This window comes from Sylvia atricapilla, chromosome 19 (assembly GCF_009819655.1).
Source record: "Sylvia atricapilla isolate bSylAtr1 chromosome 19, bSylAtr1.pri, whole genome shotgun sequence".
Lineage (NCBI taxonomy): Eukaryota > Metazoa > Chordata > Aves > Passeriformes > Sylviidae > Sylvia > Sylvia atricapilla.
This window is the reverse complement of record NC_089158.1, coordinates 8,214,882-8,228,928: the sequence shown is the minus strand read 5'-3', so window position 1 is coordinate 8,228,928 and position 14,047 is coordinate 8,214,882. Positions and strand designations below refer to the sequence as shown.

At 48.6% G+C, this 14,047-nt stretch overlaps 1 protein-coding gene across 1 annotated transcript in view; it reads right to left on the bottom strand.

Annotated features, from left to right (window-relative positions):
* Positions 1-13,299, bottom strand: part of COL5A1 (collagen type V alpha 1 chain) — a 137,006-nt gene extending 123,707 nt beyond the window's left edge. Inside the window, 1 exon segment of the mRNA XM_066332902.1 lies at positions 13,130-13,299. Coding sequence (XP_066188999.1) covers positions 13,130-13,229 — 100 coding nt within the window. The 5' untranslated portion in view covers positions 13,230-13,299.
* Between the last annotated feature and the right edge of the window lie 748 nt (positions 13,300-14,047).

Sequence of the window (14,047 nt, the reverse complement as noted above, 5' to 3'; positions counted from 1 at the left end):
TTGAAGAATTTAATAAAAACTCCAGGATTTTACAGGTCCAACTCAGCTCCTGCCTCATTCCAATCACTTCCCTCCACTTTGGGAACCTTTACAGGTTATTTCACCTCCAGTGAAATGGATTATTCCCAACCAGGGAATGATTATTCCAATGATTATTTCCTGACCAAACTTGACTTCTTGGGAGAATTTTCCACATTTTCCTGTTGGATGTTGACATTTTCCACATTTTCCTGTTGACACTGCCCAGGCCTGGGGCAGTGTCATAAACACAACCTGTCTGCACCAGCACTCCCTGCACTGTCCTCCCTGGCTCCATAAAATTGGAAGGAAAGGGTGGAAATTCCCCCCAAATCATTTTCTTGGGGCACTCAGCATCAGAGAACCAAGTTCGGTTTCACAGGAGTTCCCTCTCATCCCCCCATCTCTATTTTTAGACTTCTCATTGACTAAAATTGAATTTGGGCATTTTGCCACCATCAGAAAAACCATCATCCTGACCCCACCAAAGCCCCAAATCCCACCCTGGGATCCTGAAACGAAGACGGGGGGACAGATTTCACTCCTCCAAAAGCAGATGTTTCAACTTAAGCCATAAAAAGCTTCATCCCAGGCCCCAAAAAACCAGGGCAGCTCTGGAGCAGCAGCAGAGGCTCAGCTATTTGCAGGCTGGCAGGGATGGGGCTGCTTTTAGCAGCACGGCTGTTCAGGATTTGGGATCGGCGTCCCCAGAGCAAGGAGGGCCCCGGTTTGTCTGGCCAAGGCTTGGGAGGAGGGAGCTGCAGGCAGGGAAAGCCTGCTGGGCTCTCAGTGCCCCTCAGAACATCCTGAACCCTGTGCTCTGGCTGTTTCAGAGCATCCCGGGGTTTACTGGTGGGGAGTTTGAAGCCCCTTCAACTGAGGGACCCAAAGTTGATTTTTTTAATGGGGATTTCCACACCCAAACCAAGCTCTGGGTTTGGCTCTGGCTCCTGTTTCACAGCAAAAATCTGGATCAGTTTGGTGTTATCCCTGTTGCCATAAGGAATCCCACAGCGTTTTCCTGCCCTGAATCCCACCCAGGACTGTAAAATGCTGGGAAAACTCCCTGGGGCAGCAAAGAGCAGCAGCAGGAAGGGATGAAGGGAAGTTCTGTAATCCAGGAGTGATGATGCCCTGCAGAACATCTTTAATTCGTGCTCTGACTCTGGCTCAGAGCATCCCAGGGTTTATTGGTGGGGATTTTGAAGTCTCTTCAGTCAAAGAACCCAAAGTTCTTTATGGACCCAAACCAAGCTCTGGGCTTGGCTCTGGTTCCTGTTTCACAGCAAAAATCTGGATCAGTTTGGTGTTACCCCTGTTGCCATAAGAAATCCCACCCAGGACTGTAAAATGCTGGGAAGACTCCCCAAAATCTCCCTTGGGCAGCAAAGAGCAGCAGCAGGAAGGGATGAAGGGAAGTTCTGTAATCCAGGAGTGATGATGCCCTGCAGAACATCTTTAACTCGTGCTCTGACTCTGGCTCAGAGCATCCCAGGGGTTATTGGTGGGGATTTTGAAGCCCCTTCAGCTGAGGGACCCAAAGTATTTTTATGGACCCAAACCAAGCTCTGGACTTCGCTCTGGCTCCTGTTTCACAGGAAAAATCTGTTCTATCCCCATTGCCATAAGAGATCCCACTGCATTTTCCTGCCCTGAATCCCACCCAGGACTGTAAAATGCTGGGAAAGCTCCCCAAAAACTCCTTTGGGCAGCGAAGAGCAGCAGCAGGAAGGGATGAAGGGAAGTTCTGTAATCCAGGAGTGATGCTGCCCTGCTCCTCCCGTGCCCAAATTCCTAAAGTCGACAGAGGCTGCTCCAGCCCTGGATCCAGCTCCACACAGACCAGAGCAGTGCTGAGAGATCCTGAGGCACAGCCAGGGAGCCAAAAAATCCCATTTCTGCCCCAGCCACGGGGCCCTGGGGCAGGATAAAACATCAGAGGGTCAGAGCAGAACCCTGGGATGACTTTCAGAGTCACTCAATCTGGGAAAACCTCAATCCCGGCAGAATTCCCAGCACAGAGAAGACGGCTGCCTTTGGAATTTAGGGATGAAGGGTCACATCCAGCGCCCTTAGGGATGGCTGTTAAAGGCTCCTGGGGCATTTTGGCTCTGCTGTCCCATTTTCGGGGTGAGAGGCTGATCCTGCCCAGCCTTGGGAATGTCTGTGGCTGGAAAAGCTGCTCCCTGCAGCCTCCCGATATAGCTCCTTAATTACAGAGCGCTGGGGGAAATGGATGTTTGCAGAGCAGATACAACCCTCGTTGTTTCCCCCTTCTGCATCCTGCAGGGATTCACGACTCGAAGGGAAGAAAAAAAAAATCAAAAAAACCCCCCAAAATCCAGAGCCGGTTCTGGGTCTGTCAGCTCCTCCTGCCATCCCAACTTCTGAGGTCAGCAGGGCTGGGATCCAAGAGCTGCAGAAAAGGCAGATTGTTTTAATTTAAACATTCGAGGGAGGCAGAAAGAGAGACTTTCTCCCCAGCCCGAGTGCACAGGACGTGATAATGTGCCTCTCCCGCTGCCGGCCAGCCCTGCTGAGAGAACATTCCTCGAAGTTTTCCGATCGCATCCCGAGCTCCAGAGGGATAAATCCGCGTCCTTCTCCAGCCCTTGTGGCTCTATAAGAACACAGACACCACGGGGGGACACCCAGGGACCTGTCACTCCTGCCAGGACACGCAGAGGGGATGAGGAAAACATCAGGATGAGGGTTTGGGATGCGGGGAGAGCAGAGCTGATCCTCCAAGGAACCCCCAGCTTTGCCCTGCAGGCAGCAGATCCCACCTTTGAGGCATGGACAGCTCGGTGTTTATCAGGGAAAACCCTCCAAGGGGCATTTCCAGGGAGGTTTGTGCCCTGATTCGAGGCTTTTGCCACGGAATCACAGCCCAGCCATCTCATCCCTCTGCAGAAATCCCAGATTTCCATGGAATACCAGCACAAAGGTTAGAATATTCCCAATATTCTGCCCCAAAACCAGGCTGAGATGCCCAAAATCAGCTCCAGGCCTCACTCATCTCTGCTCCCTCCATCTCATCCCTCTGCAGAAATCCCAAATTTCCGTGGAATACCAGCAGAAAAGGTTAGAATCCCAGTGTTTCACCCCAAAACCAGGCTCAGACCGCCAAAATCAGCTCCAGGCCTCACCCAGCTCTGCTCCCACCATCTCATCCCTCTGCAGAATCCCCACATTTCCATGGAATATGATCACAAAGGTCACAATCCCAATATTTCACCTCACAACGTCCCAAAAATCAGCTCCAGCCCTCGGTGAGCACCACGCCCCTCCCAGCCCAAACCACTCCACGACTCTGTTGCATCACCACCAAACCAGCCTCAGCTCCCAGGAATTCCACAGCCGCTGGAATTTTTTTTTTTTTTTGGCCACCTCGGATCAAAGGCGAAGTGGCAAATCCATTTGCAAAGTCGTTTATGGGAATTAACCCCCACTGGAGGGACACAGAGGAAAAGGTTGGCTCTGGGTCCCTGCTGAAGGGGAATGTGCAGAATAAATCAGGATTCTGAAGCTTTTCGCTCTTTTTCAGACAAATATCTATTTTACACCGGCTGAGTGACTTCAGAACTGAAAAATCCGATGGCTAGGAATCAAAAATTTCAATATTCCTCTGGACTTTCATGGCTCAAACGCTGCCAAAAGCCCAAAGGAGCTCTGGACAATGTGCAGGGGAGTCTGTGGCAGCACACCACGATCCCAAATGCACTGGGGCTGTTTCCTCGCCAGGACAGGGAAAAACATCAGCCAAACTGATAAACCCAGAGGAGGGTGTAAAAAAAGGAAACCCACAGGTACAGGAGCCCAGGATTTAAACTCCACCCTATTTAAAAAAAAAATAAAATTAAAAAGCTCTTAAATCCTTCTGTGCCCTGGCCACTGCTGCTGTTCCAGGGCGGTTCCAGCAGCAATTCAAGGGAATTTATATTTAAATTAATTATTTTATTTTATGTTATTATTAATTCTTATTTTAAAATAATCAATGAAATAAATTAATTTAAAGCAACGAAAGGGAAAAAGCTCTGGCCAGGACCCCAGCCCATCCCTTTGGCACAGCTCCTCCAGCCCCTCACCTTTCCACACCTGCAGCCCACCAGCCACATTCCCCTTCCCAGGGCTCTGCCTGAGGCTTCTGGGGTCAGGATTTGGGCAGGAAATCCCAAAAGCTTCCTTGACAAACGGGCATTTGCAAAGGGCAGGGCAGGGAGCTGCAGTGCCCTCAGATCCAGGGAGTCAGAGCTCCAGCCTTTCCCTGCGGTGATGTTGTTTATCCTGGGGAAAAGGAGACTCAGAGGTGACCTTATCACTCTCCACAACTCCCTGAAGGGTGGCTGTGCTCAAGGGGAATGTAGGTTGGATCTCAGGAAAAAGGTTTTTACAGAAAGGATAATAAAGTATTGGAATGATCTGCCCAGGGAGATGATGGAGTCACCGTCCCTGGGTGTGTTTAAACAAAGACTGGATGTGGCCCTCAGTGCCAGGGTTTAGTTGAGGGGTTAGGGGTGGGTTGGATTGGATGATTTTGGAGGGTTCTTCCAACCTGCTGATTCTATGTTTCTGCTGCAGGGAGAGAAGGACACCCCAGCATCCCAAATCCCACCAGAATTCCAGGGGTAATCGTGGAATCACACACGGTTTGTGTTGGGAGGGACCTTAACGCTCATCCAGGGGCACCCTCCACTATCCCAGGTCACTCCAGCCTGGCCTGGGACACTCCAGGGATCCAGGAACAGCCACAGCTTCTCTGGGCACCTGTGGCAGAGCCTCAGCATCCTCCCAGGGAACAATTCCTTCCCATTATCCCATGCAGTCCTGCCCTCTGGAAGTTTAAAACCCTTCCCCTCATCCTTTCCCCGTGTCCTTGTCCCTCTCCAAGAGCACCTTCACCCACCCTGCCTCTGAAAGCTAAAGGTGATTCTGGCTGAGCATGAGGAGTTTCCACCTGGATTTGGAGGGATTGTTTCCCTCTGGGTGCCAGTGGCTGCACAGGAGCTGCTAACACTCCCCACTGCAGCTCTTTGCTTCCCAGCGCAGCAGCACGGAGCCCAAACTCTCCAGAGCATCCCTCGGATTTTCCCAGCAGATCCCACAGCAGCTGCCCAAGGCCCTGGCTGCTGTTTTTTTGGGTGCTGAAAACTCCAGCAGATCCCAGCCAAATTCCCTCTCGGAGCTCCTTGCGAGGCTCCAGCTCAAACACCTCCCTTGGGAGCTGCTTTTTTTTTTTTTTTTCTTTTTCCCCCATTTCTCCTGAGCAGAATGACACTTGTGTTCGCTGTGACTCATCTCCTTGACCTTTCTATTCACTTTTAATGGTGCAAGCTGGAAATAAGGGCACCCAAACAATGCTGGCATTATTCAGCTGCTGAACTGCAGCACAGAAGAGCGCACAGAGTAGTAGGTATCTCATTCCTCGTGGTAAAAAAAACCCAAAAATAAAATAAAATAAAATAAAATAAAACCTCACAGACTCGCTGCTTGATTGGTGTTTGAGAGTTGAATGAGCTGCACCAAAAAAAAATCTAAAAAAAAAAAAAATCCGAGTGTCAAACGCTGCAGGAGGATGAGAAATCCTGGGAAACTGGCAGTGTCATCTCCAGGAATTCGGTTGCAGCGAATTCTTACTCCAGCATTGTCTTGGAAACAAAAAAAAAAAAAAAAAAACAAAAAAAAAAAAAAAAAAAAAAAAAAAAAAAAAAAACAAAAAGAAAAAAAAGAAAGGGGTGGAGGGAGGAAAAGCAGAGGCAGAGCGTGGCTCCTTCCCGAATTTCCTCCCTGGGAACCAGCAGCTCCAGCTGACAGGAGCAAGAAGCACAAAATCTGCTCCCTAAATGTGACAGTGACGAGTGGGAACTCCAGCAGACCCCTGAGTGACCTCTCCTTCCCCAGTCAGCTCCTCCCCGAGCGCTGCAAACTGCCCTCCTTGGCAAGCTGGAGCAGAAAGGGAAGGAAAAAAAAGAAAAAAAAAAAAAAAAAAAAAAAAAAAGTCTTGGAGCAGTTTGGTGAAAAGCTGAGCCCAGGAAACACTTTTGGATTTATTTATTCGGAAAGAATTCCCTGGCTGCAGATGCACATCTGGATCTGGGCAGGGATGGCACACGGGGTCAGCTGACAGGGAGATTTTTATTATTTACATCATAAATATGTATTGATAACGTGTATAATAAATAAATGTAATATTAAATGTGTATAATGTAAATCTAAGGTAAGATAATTTCAGTTTTCTTCGAGCTGAGGGAGGACAAGAGCCCCCTAAACATCCATCCCATCCCTCTTTAGGAAAACAGCTCCAAATTCCCTTTACAGATCTAATTTAAAGGATTCTGAGAGCAGCCAAAAGAACAGCACAGTGGTCTTGGTATAATCTGCAAAAAACCTGCCCCAAATCTAAAGAAAAAATCCAAATAACCTCCTGGATTTACTGGGTGAGGGGCACTGGTGATGCCCAACAGGAATAAAAATATCCCAAGGAAGAAAAGCATTTTAAAGTATAAATAAAATTATTAAAGATTAACTCCAGTTCATCACCATCAGCACATCCCACTTCCATCTGCACCCCAAAAAGAGGGTTTTTTTCCCAGTAAACTGAAGGATTTTGGTGGCTGCCCAGAGGATCCTCAGCTCCAAATTCCCTTCCTAGATCTAATTCAAAGAATTCTGAGAGCAGCACAGTGGTCTTGGTATAATCTGCAAAAACCCAAATCTTAAAGAAAAAAAAATCCAAATAATCGCCCAGATTTGCCCAGTGAGGAGCACTGGGGATGCCCAACAGGAATAAAAATACCCCAGGGAGGAAAAGCATCCTAAAGTAGAAAGAATCAAACACCAACACGACCTGAGGGATGGACAGAGGCTCCTGGAGCTGCTTGAGAACAGGGATTTTATTGGCACATCAGCAATAAAATCATGTTCAAGCAGCCCCTCAGGTTCTGCACAGGAGCAGGAGCAGCCCCAGGACATGGGAAACCCAAGGATTTGCCTGAGGGCTGGGAGAAAACCCACAGCAGAGCTCAGGAACGAGCCCTGATGCAGCTTTTCCACTCACTCAATCCCTAAACTCTCCTTTTTTTTTCTCTCAGGCTCATTACAGAGACTGGAAGAAAAACTTTGTTGTAAATACATTAATACAACTTTCCTCCTTTAAAAAAAAAAAAAATGACATCTCATCATTGTGAAAGCTTCCAGATGATGTTAAGAATCCTCTTGGCTTCTGGAAAGAGAGGAAAAAAAAAAAAAAAAGAGCCCAGACTTGGAGCAACCGACCTCAAAAATGCCTTTTGTGTAGTTCCTTCATTTATTTATTTTAGTTCCACAGATTTTTCCAGACACGTCCACAGAGAAACCACGACATCATTTGGATGCTTCAGTCAGTGCTAGGCTGAATTTCAAGAGCCTTGGGACTTGCCAACAGCAACCAGTGGTTAATTAGACCACATTGCCAACCCAATTTTTTCCATATAACATTAGATTTTAACAAAATGTTTCCATTCTTTCATGTCTCAACCTTTTTTTTTTTATTATTTTTAATATTATTATTATTTTTGTTCCCCTGGTTTTGCTCATTCTTCCCGTCCTCGGTGTCGCTTTGTTTCACACAAAGGTTTTATTGTGTTTTTAAGGCCTGAAAACTCAGTCCCTGTCACATCAGGTTTAGCGGGAAGAGTGAAATATTCGATATAAAGAGAGGACGGGCTGGAAGGGAAGGAGCTACCCTGAAGAAGGAAGAGAGGAGGGAAAAGGAAAGGGAATTTCTGTGGAAAGGGGAGGGAAAAGGGAAAAGGAGAAAAGGGAGAAGGGAAAGGAGAAAATGGGAAAAAGGGAAAAAGGGGAAAAAGGGAAAAAAGGGGGGAAAAGGGAAAGGGGAAAGGGAAAAGGGAAAATGGAAATGGGGAAAAGGGGAAAAGGGAAAAGGGGAAAAGGGGAAAAAGGGGAATGGAAAAGGGGAAAAGGGGAAAAGGGGGAAAGAGGGAAAAAGGGAAAAAGGGAAAAGGGGGAAAAGGGGAAAGAGGGAAAAAGGGAAAAGGAGATGCCTTTGATGGTATCAGTCCCCCTCAGGCTGCTGATCCAAGGGGAATCCCCCTTTTTTTGGGAACAGCACCTCCCACACCACACCAGTGCTGCTTTCACCAGCCAGCCTTGCCATATATCCAGGAGAATGGACACTTCCCAGCCAAGCCAGAGGCTGAAATCCAGGAGTTCACACGGGAAGATCACCCTGAACTTCAGAAGCTCACGTGTGCACGACCCCCTGACACTGATTTTTCTGTGGGACCAATCCTGCAGATCAAACCTGACCCAATTCCACCAGCTCAAGGCCTCAACATTCCCAAAAATATCCTGGAGAGCAGCAACAACACCAGAGACCCACAGCAGAGTCCTAAAGAACTGCTGGGAAATCCGTGGTGGATAAAAGCAGAAGGGAAGAATTCTTCCCCCAGATGAAAAACGCCTCAAGGTGTGTTTGGGGATTTATTCCTGGTTTATTTCCCAGAGGATTCTCCTCCCTTTAACCATTTACCAAGGTCTGGGTGTCACAATATGACAACCACGTGTTCCACAGGTAATATTTTACACCTTTCTCTGCCAAATGCTCCGTTTTCTACACCAAAGGCTCCAGCCTGAGCATCCAAAGCCCAGCTAAGCACAGCAGGCAAAGGGAGAGGTGGGGGAGCGTGGACAGAGGGGAAGAAATCCCAAATTGATCCTGGTGTCCTGATTTCCCCTGTCCCAGGGGCTGTTCAAGCGAATTCCTGTGACAGTAGAGCACCAGCTCTGGATGGAGCTGCTCTTCCCAAAGCTCCTGGAGTGGCCTCAGAGCCCCTTCAAGGCTCGACAACAAAATTTGTGAGTGGCTTTGGATGAGGGGGAATGGTTTTCAACTGACACAAAGTAGGTTTAGAGTGGATTTTGGGAAGGATTTTGGCTGGGAAAATTCCTGGAAGTGTTCAAGGCCAGGCTGGACGGGGCCAGAAAACCCCAAAAATTCTGTGAAAACTCTTTGCTCCCTGCAAAATTTCCGTGCAAAATTTCTGTACAAAATTTCCTTTGCAACATTTCTGTGAAAGCTTTTTGCTCCCTGCACTTTTCCCAAGTGCAGATTTCCACCTTTCCACCTGCCCTCCACCCTCCACCCTGAGGAATGACACCCCCAGCACCGAGATCCAGCAGCTCCAGGGATCAGCACAGCAGACAAAGAATGATTAATGAGGGAAGTAAAGGCCAATTTTAACTCCCCAGCAGATAAACCCTTTGGAGTGAAGAGCAGTTTCCTGGAAAGCACTCCCAGATTTTTTTTCCTGAAGTCCAGACAAAACTCAAAAACGTCTCGAAATGGCATTTAAACATCTCGAAATGGCATTTAAACATCTCGAAATGGCATTTAAACATCTCTAAGTGGCATTTCACACTGGGCACGGTCCACAGCAACTCCTCCTGTCTCACCTCAGAAATCAAATTCAGCATTTTAGAAATCAAATCTGACCCAAAGCAGGTGTGAGAGTGCAGATCCTGGGCTGGGGACAGGGGGACGGGGATGGACAGACGGCAGCAGGAGCTGAGCACAGCCCCAGGGCAGAGGAAAAGCAGCCAGGCACTGCCAGGGGACATCTGTGTGCCACTCTGTGGGGACACATCTCTGTGCCACATCTCTGTGGGGACATCCCTGTGCCACTCAGGGCCTCTGGGACAGCCTGAGAAAAATGCAAAACCTCCATCAGAAGGAAAGCTTTTAGGGGTTTCACTGACAGGGGGTGTTCAGAGGCTGAGCTCAGTGATCCTGGGGGATTCCCAGCCTCAGGGGCTCTGTGCTGAGCACTGGCTGCAGCCACACACAGGGAAAAGGGACACAAATGAAGTCCCCAGGTCGGTCAGGGGTGTCCCACCTGCACACCTGCAGCACCCAGAGGTGGAAGAGAGAGGTTTGAGTCCCCCCAAATTCTCAGCACACGCCCTGCCCTCAGCTCACCACAGACAGCTCAGATCAACTCTCTGGTTCTAAAAGGAACCAACCTGAAAAATCCATCTCCAATCCCAAATCCTAAAGGACAGGGACAGCTCCCATTTAAAATAAGGATTTATAACCCCTCTCCAGCCCCTCCTGATTTCTCCTGGGGCATGCAATAAGCACTAGAAACAGCACCAAGGCAGCTTTTTTACTTAAATTTGCCATGAAAAGCATGTTTTGGCCAGAGCTAAGTGAGACCTCACTGCTGGCCCTGTGAGGACACCAAAAATCAGCGACTCCCCAGAGCAAGTTCTGCCTTCGAGTTACCCCAAAGGGATGAAATAGGAAATGGGATTTGCAATTTTGAAATCCCCTGAGGTCAGGGAAAGCTCAGCACGGAGTTTTTTCCTCCTGGTCCCTGGCTGAACAAGAGCAGAGCTCTGCTGTCCCCTGGCCAGGCCATGTCCCACAGCTGGGCGCTTCTAATTCCAAATTCCCACTGCAGCCTGGCACTGCACTGACAGCAAAATCCAGCTTCATTTTACAGGGGAAATCAGAACTGCCATCCATCCATTCCAGACTTCTAAAGTCAGATTTCTTCTTGTAAAAAAAACAATATCAGCACTTTTGATTGGCAAAGTATTTAAAAAAAAAAACACAACTCACTTTTAACTGGCTGGATAAAGAATTTTTTTTTTTTTTAGGTGACTGGGGAAGAGCCAAGGAGAGAAGCAACAGCTGGTAACAGGATACTGCATAATTTCCAGCGTTTTTATTTTAGTTCAGCTCCTCATTACTCTTTGCCACTAAAGGAAACTGCTGCGTCCAAAAAAGTTTCACCCAGAAACCCGATTCGGTTTTTTACAGGGATTTGTAAGAGCAGAGCCGGGCTCCAGCTTTGTCTGCGGGTTCGATTTTGGTGTGACATCATCTGGTGCAAAAAAATGGGAAAATCTGAGCTGGGTGGGAGGCAGCTTTGACATTGTTATTCCCCTGTTATTTGCCATCATTATTCCCCTGTTATTTGACATTGTTAGTTCCCCTGTCATTTGCTGGAAATCCGCCGTGCCAGGTGCCACCCCACAGATCACAGGGGACTTTCTACCTCTCCACACAGAGAAACCACCCACCCTAAAAACTGAAACCCTCTCCGAGCCGCAATAAAACATAAAACCAAAGACAACGTGGAAAAAAAAATTTAAAAAAAAATAAAAAAAGCCACCGAGCCCATTAGTCAATGCCATCAGCAGCCCCAGTCTGGCTCCTCCCTCATCCAAATGATTTGATGTCCTATTAGGCGGCTCATTAGGAAAACTCAAAGCCTTTCACCACAAGAGTCATTCCTCAGAGCTGCTCCTGGCCCCACAAAAGCTCCCAGCCATCCCCTGCTCCCACAGCCGCCCCCAAAAAGCTGCTCCCAAAGTCACCCAGTCACTTTAAAAAGTGTTTGGGGAGTTCTCTGAGGGATAAATACACACAGGGAAGTGCCTGAGGATGCTCTGGAAGCGTCAGCACGAGCAGAAGGGAAAGAAAAAAACAAAAAAATGTTGGGTTTTTTTTCTTTCTTTGAAACAGAGCGGTCTGGTGATAATTCAATTTTCAGCTGAGACAAAGTACAAGAGGAGCTGGTGTCATTCCAGCGCTCTGCCAGCTGGAAAACGGCTCCAACATCCCAATTCCTCCGCAGGACAGACTCTGGGATCTCCCATTCCCTTGCAGGGATGATCAAGACATTTTTATTCATTGAGGTTTCCCACCCTGCTCGGCCTTCCACAAGCAAAGCCTTAATGGAAGCATTCCTCCAACGCCCACCTCTTCTCCCTTAAGGTCATTTGGAGAGGCCAGAAATGAAAATAATTCACAACTCTGCTGCTTTTACACAGAGAGAGAGAACCCAGAAATGAAAATAATTCGCAACCCTGCTGGTTTTTCACAGGGAACCCCAGTGATGTTTGCACTGGTAACACTCAAACCCCACACACTCCACTGCCAGGGCAAAAAGAAACACCCCAAAAATACAAAATTTGGGTCGGGAAGTTGAATCCCAGACAAGCTCAGCTCTTCAGGGCACTTCTCGAGTTACCCTGAAGAACTGGAGCTTAACTTTTTGGATTTCAAAACTTGTCTCAGCTGCCTGAAATCCAACACAAACAGAGCTCGGCTGTGCCGGAGCCTCCAAGTATCCGCTGCAAACCGGGAAAAGGCTCCGCAAACACCCGGAAAACTTCCCCAGCAGCCCCACAAAACTCCCCCCTCCGCTCGGGCAATTCCCAGCCCACCCGGGGAAAGCAGGAATTTTGGGAATTCTTACTCCCAGAGCTCCGGGAACAAACAGCAAGACCCCAAAAAGGGAAGTAGAAATGTGTTTAGTCCCTCTTCTGTGCGATTAAGGGGAGAAAAAAAAAGTGACATTCCAGTGGTTTTCGGTGCTGCTGCACATCTGGAAGTTCGGAGCTTCCTGCTGCTGCACTCAGCTCCGGTTTTAGGGAGAAACTCTGCGGGATTTGGGTTGGGAAAGGGGCAAAGAGCTTTGGGGTCCCCTAAAGAGCAGCTTTTGTGTCCCGAGCTTTGATGTGCTCGGGGAGAGCAGATTCCTGCGGGACAAAAAAAAAAAACACAAAAAAACCCAACAAAACTTTCTGCTCCTCAAGGAGGAGGAACTACGCAAGCCCAGAGGTTTCCAGGGGACTAAATATACATTCACATATATATCCACAGCCAGATTGAAAGAACCAGGGTCTCCAGAAACTCATCCCCGACTTTTCCTCCAGGAAAAAAAAAAAATTAAAAAAAAAGAAAAAAAGCACAGCCCGGCAAAGAGGCAGCTCTTGCTGCGAGAAAGGCGAATAAAGAATTGTTTTAAGTTTTTACCCCTTTTACGGGCCCCCCTGACAAATGGCATTCAGAGACTCGGGCAGCTAAAGGAGGTTGGGTGGGTTTTGTTGAGTGAGGGTTTTTTTTTTTCCTTTTTGCTTTTCCTTTTTCTTTTTTTTTTCACTGGAATTCACGGAAGGAAAACCAAGAGTTTTTTGGGATTGGTTTGGTATATTTTTGCCCCGCACCAAAGCCCCCCACTTCAGCAACTCCAACCCCACGACCCCAAAGCATCTCCCACATGTTTTTTTTTGGGAGGGTGGGTTTAGGGACCCTCCTTACCTGCCCGGCCGAGGGACAGGGCACCCAACAGCAGCAGCGCAGCGGGCACCCAGCAGCTCCGTATCCAACTGCGCCTTTTCCACCTCGTGTGCGTATCCATGCTCCCTTCCCAAAAAAAAAAAAAAAAAAAAATCGGAGTAGCGGCTCGGGACAGCTCGAAAAAAATAATAAAAAAATCAAAATCAAAGATGATCAAAGCCCCCAATCCAAGCTGTGGTGTGTAGAAGCGCAGAGCAGGCGCTCAGCACCCCCCCGGCAGCCCCCCCTGGGGAGCAGCCCTTTATAAAGCCATGGGGCGGGCGGAGGGTGCGGGGGCTCCGCCGCGCTCAGCTCCGGCCCTGCCTTGCTCCCGGGCTGCTGGAAAAAAAAAAAAAAAAGTTTTTCCCTTCTCTCTCTCTCCTCCACGCCTTTTTTTTTTTTTTTTTTTTTTTTTTTTTTCCTTTTCTTTACCAAAAAAAAAAAAAAAAAACCAACTCGAGGCAGGAGTTTGTCAGTCTGGGAGCGGAGCAGCAAATCAGGGCCGGGAGGAGCGGCTCCCCCAGCCCCAACCCGGGCAGGGCCAGCCCCCGCCCCTGCCGCTGCTTCCAGAGGGATGTCCCGGCCCCCGAAAGAGGGATTTGATTTTTTTTCCTCGTTTTTTTCACCTCCCGCTGGAATAGCAGCAGACGGAGTTTTTCTTTCTCTTTCCCCCCCCATCCCATCGCGGAGTTCGCGGAGTTTTTCGGGCTGGGGAAGAGGAAGGGCAGAGCTGGTGTCCCCCTGTGCTGGCTGGTGACAGGGGAGGGCTGGAGCTGTGACAGGAGGTTGGGGTGGGAGGTGACACCCAGAAGGTGGCCGGGGTCCCCAGGGAGCCCCAATGGGTCCTGCACGGGGTGGGATTCCTGGGTCAGGGCTGAGCTCCATCCTCGTGGGATGTTC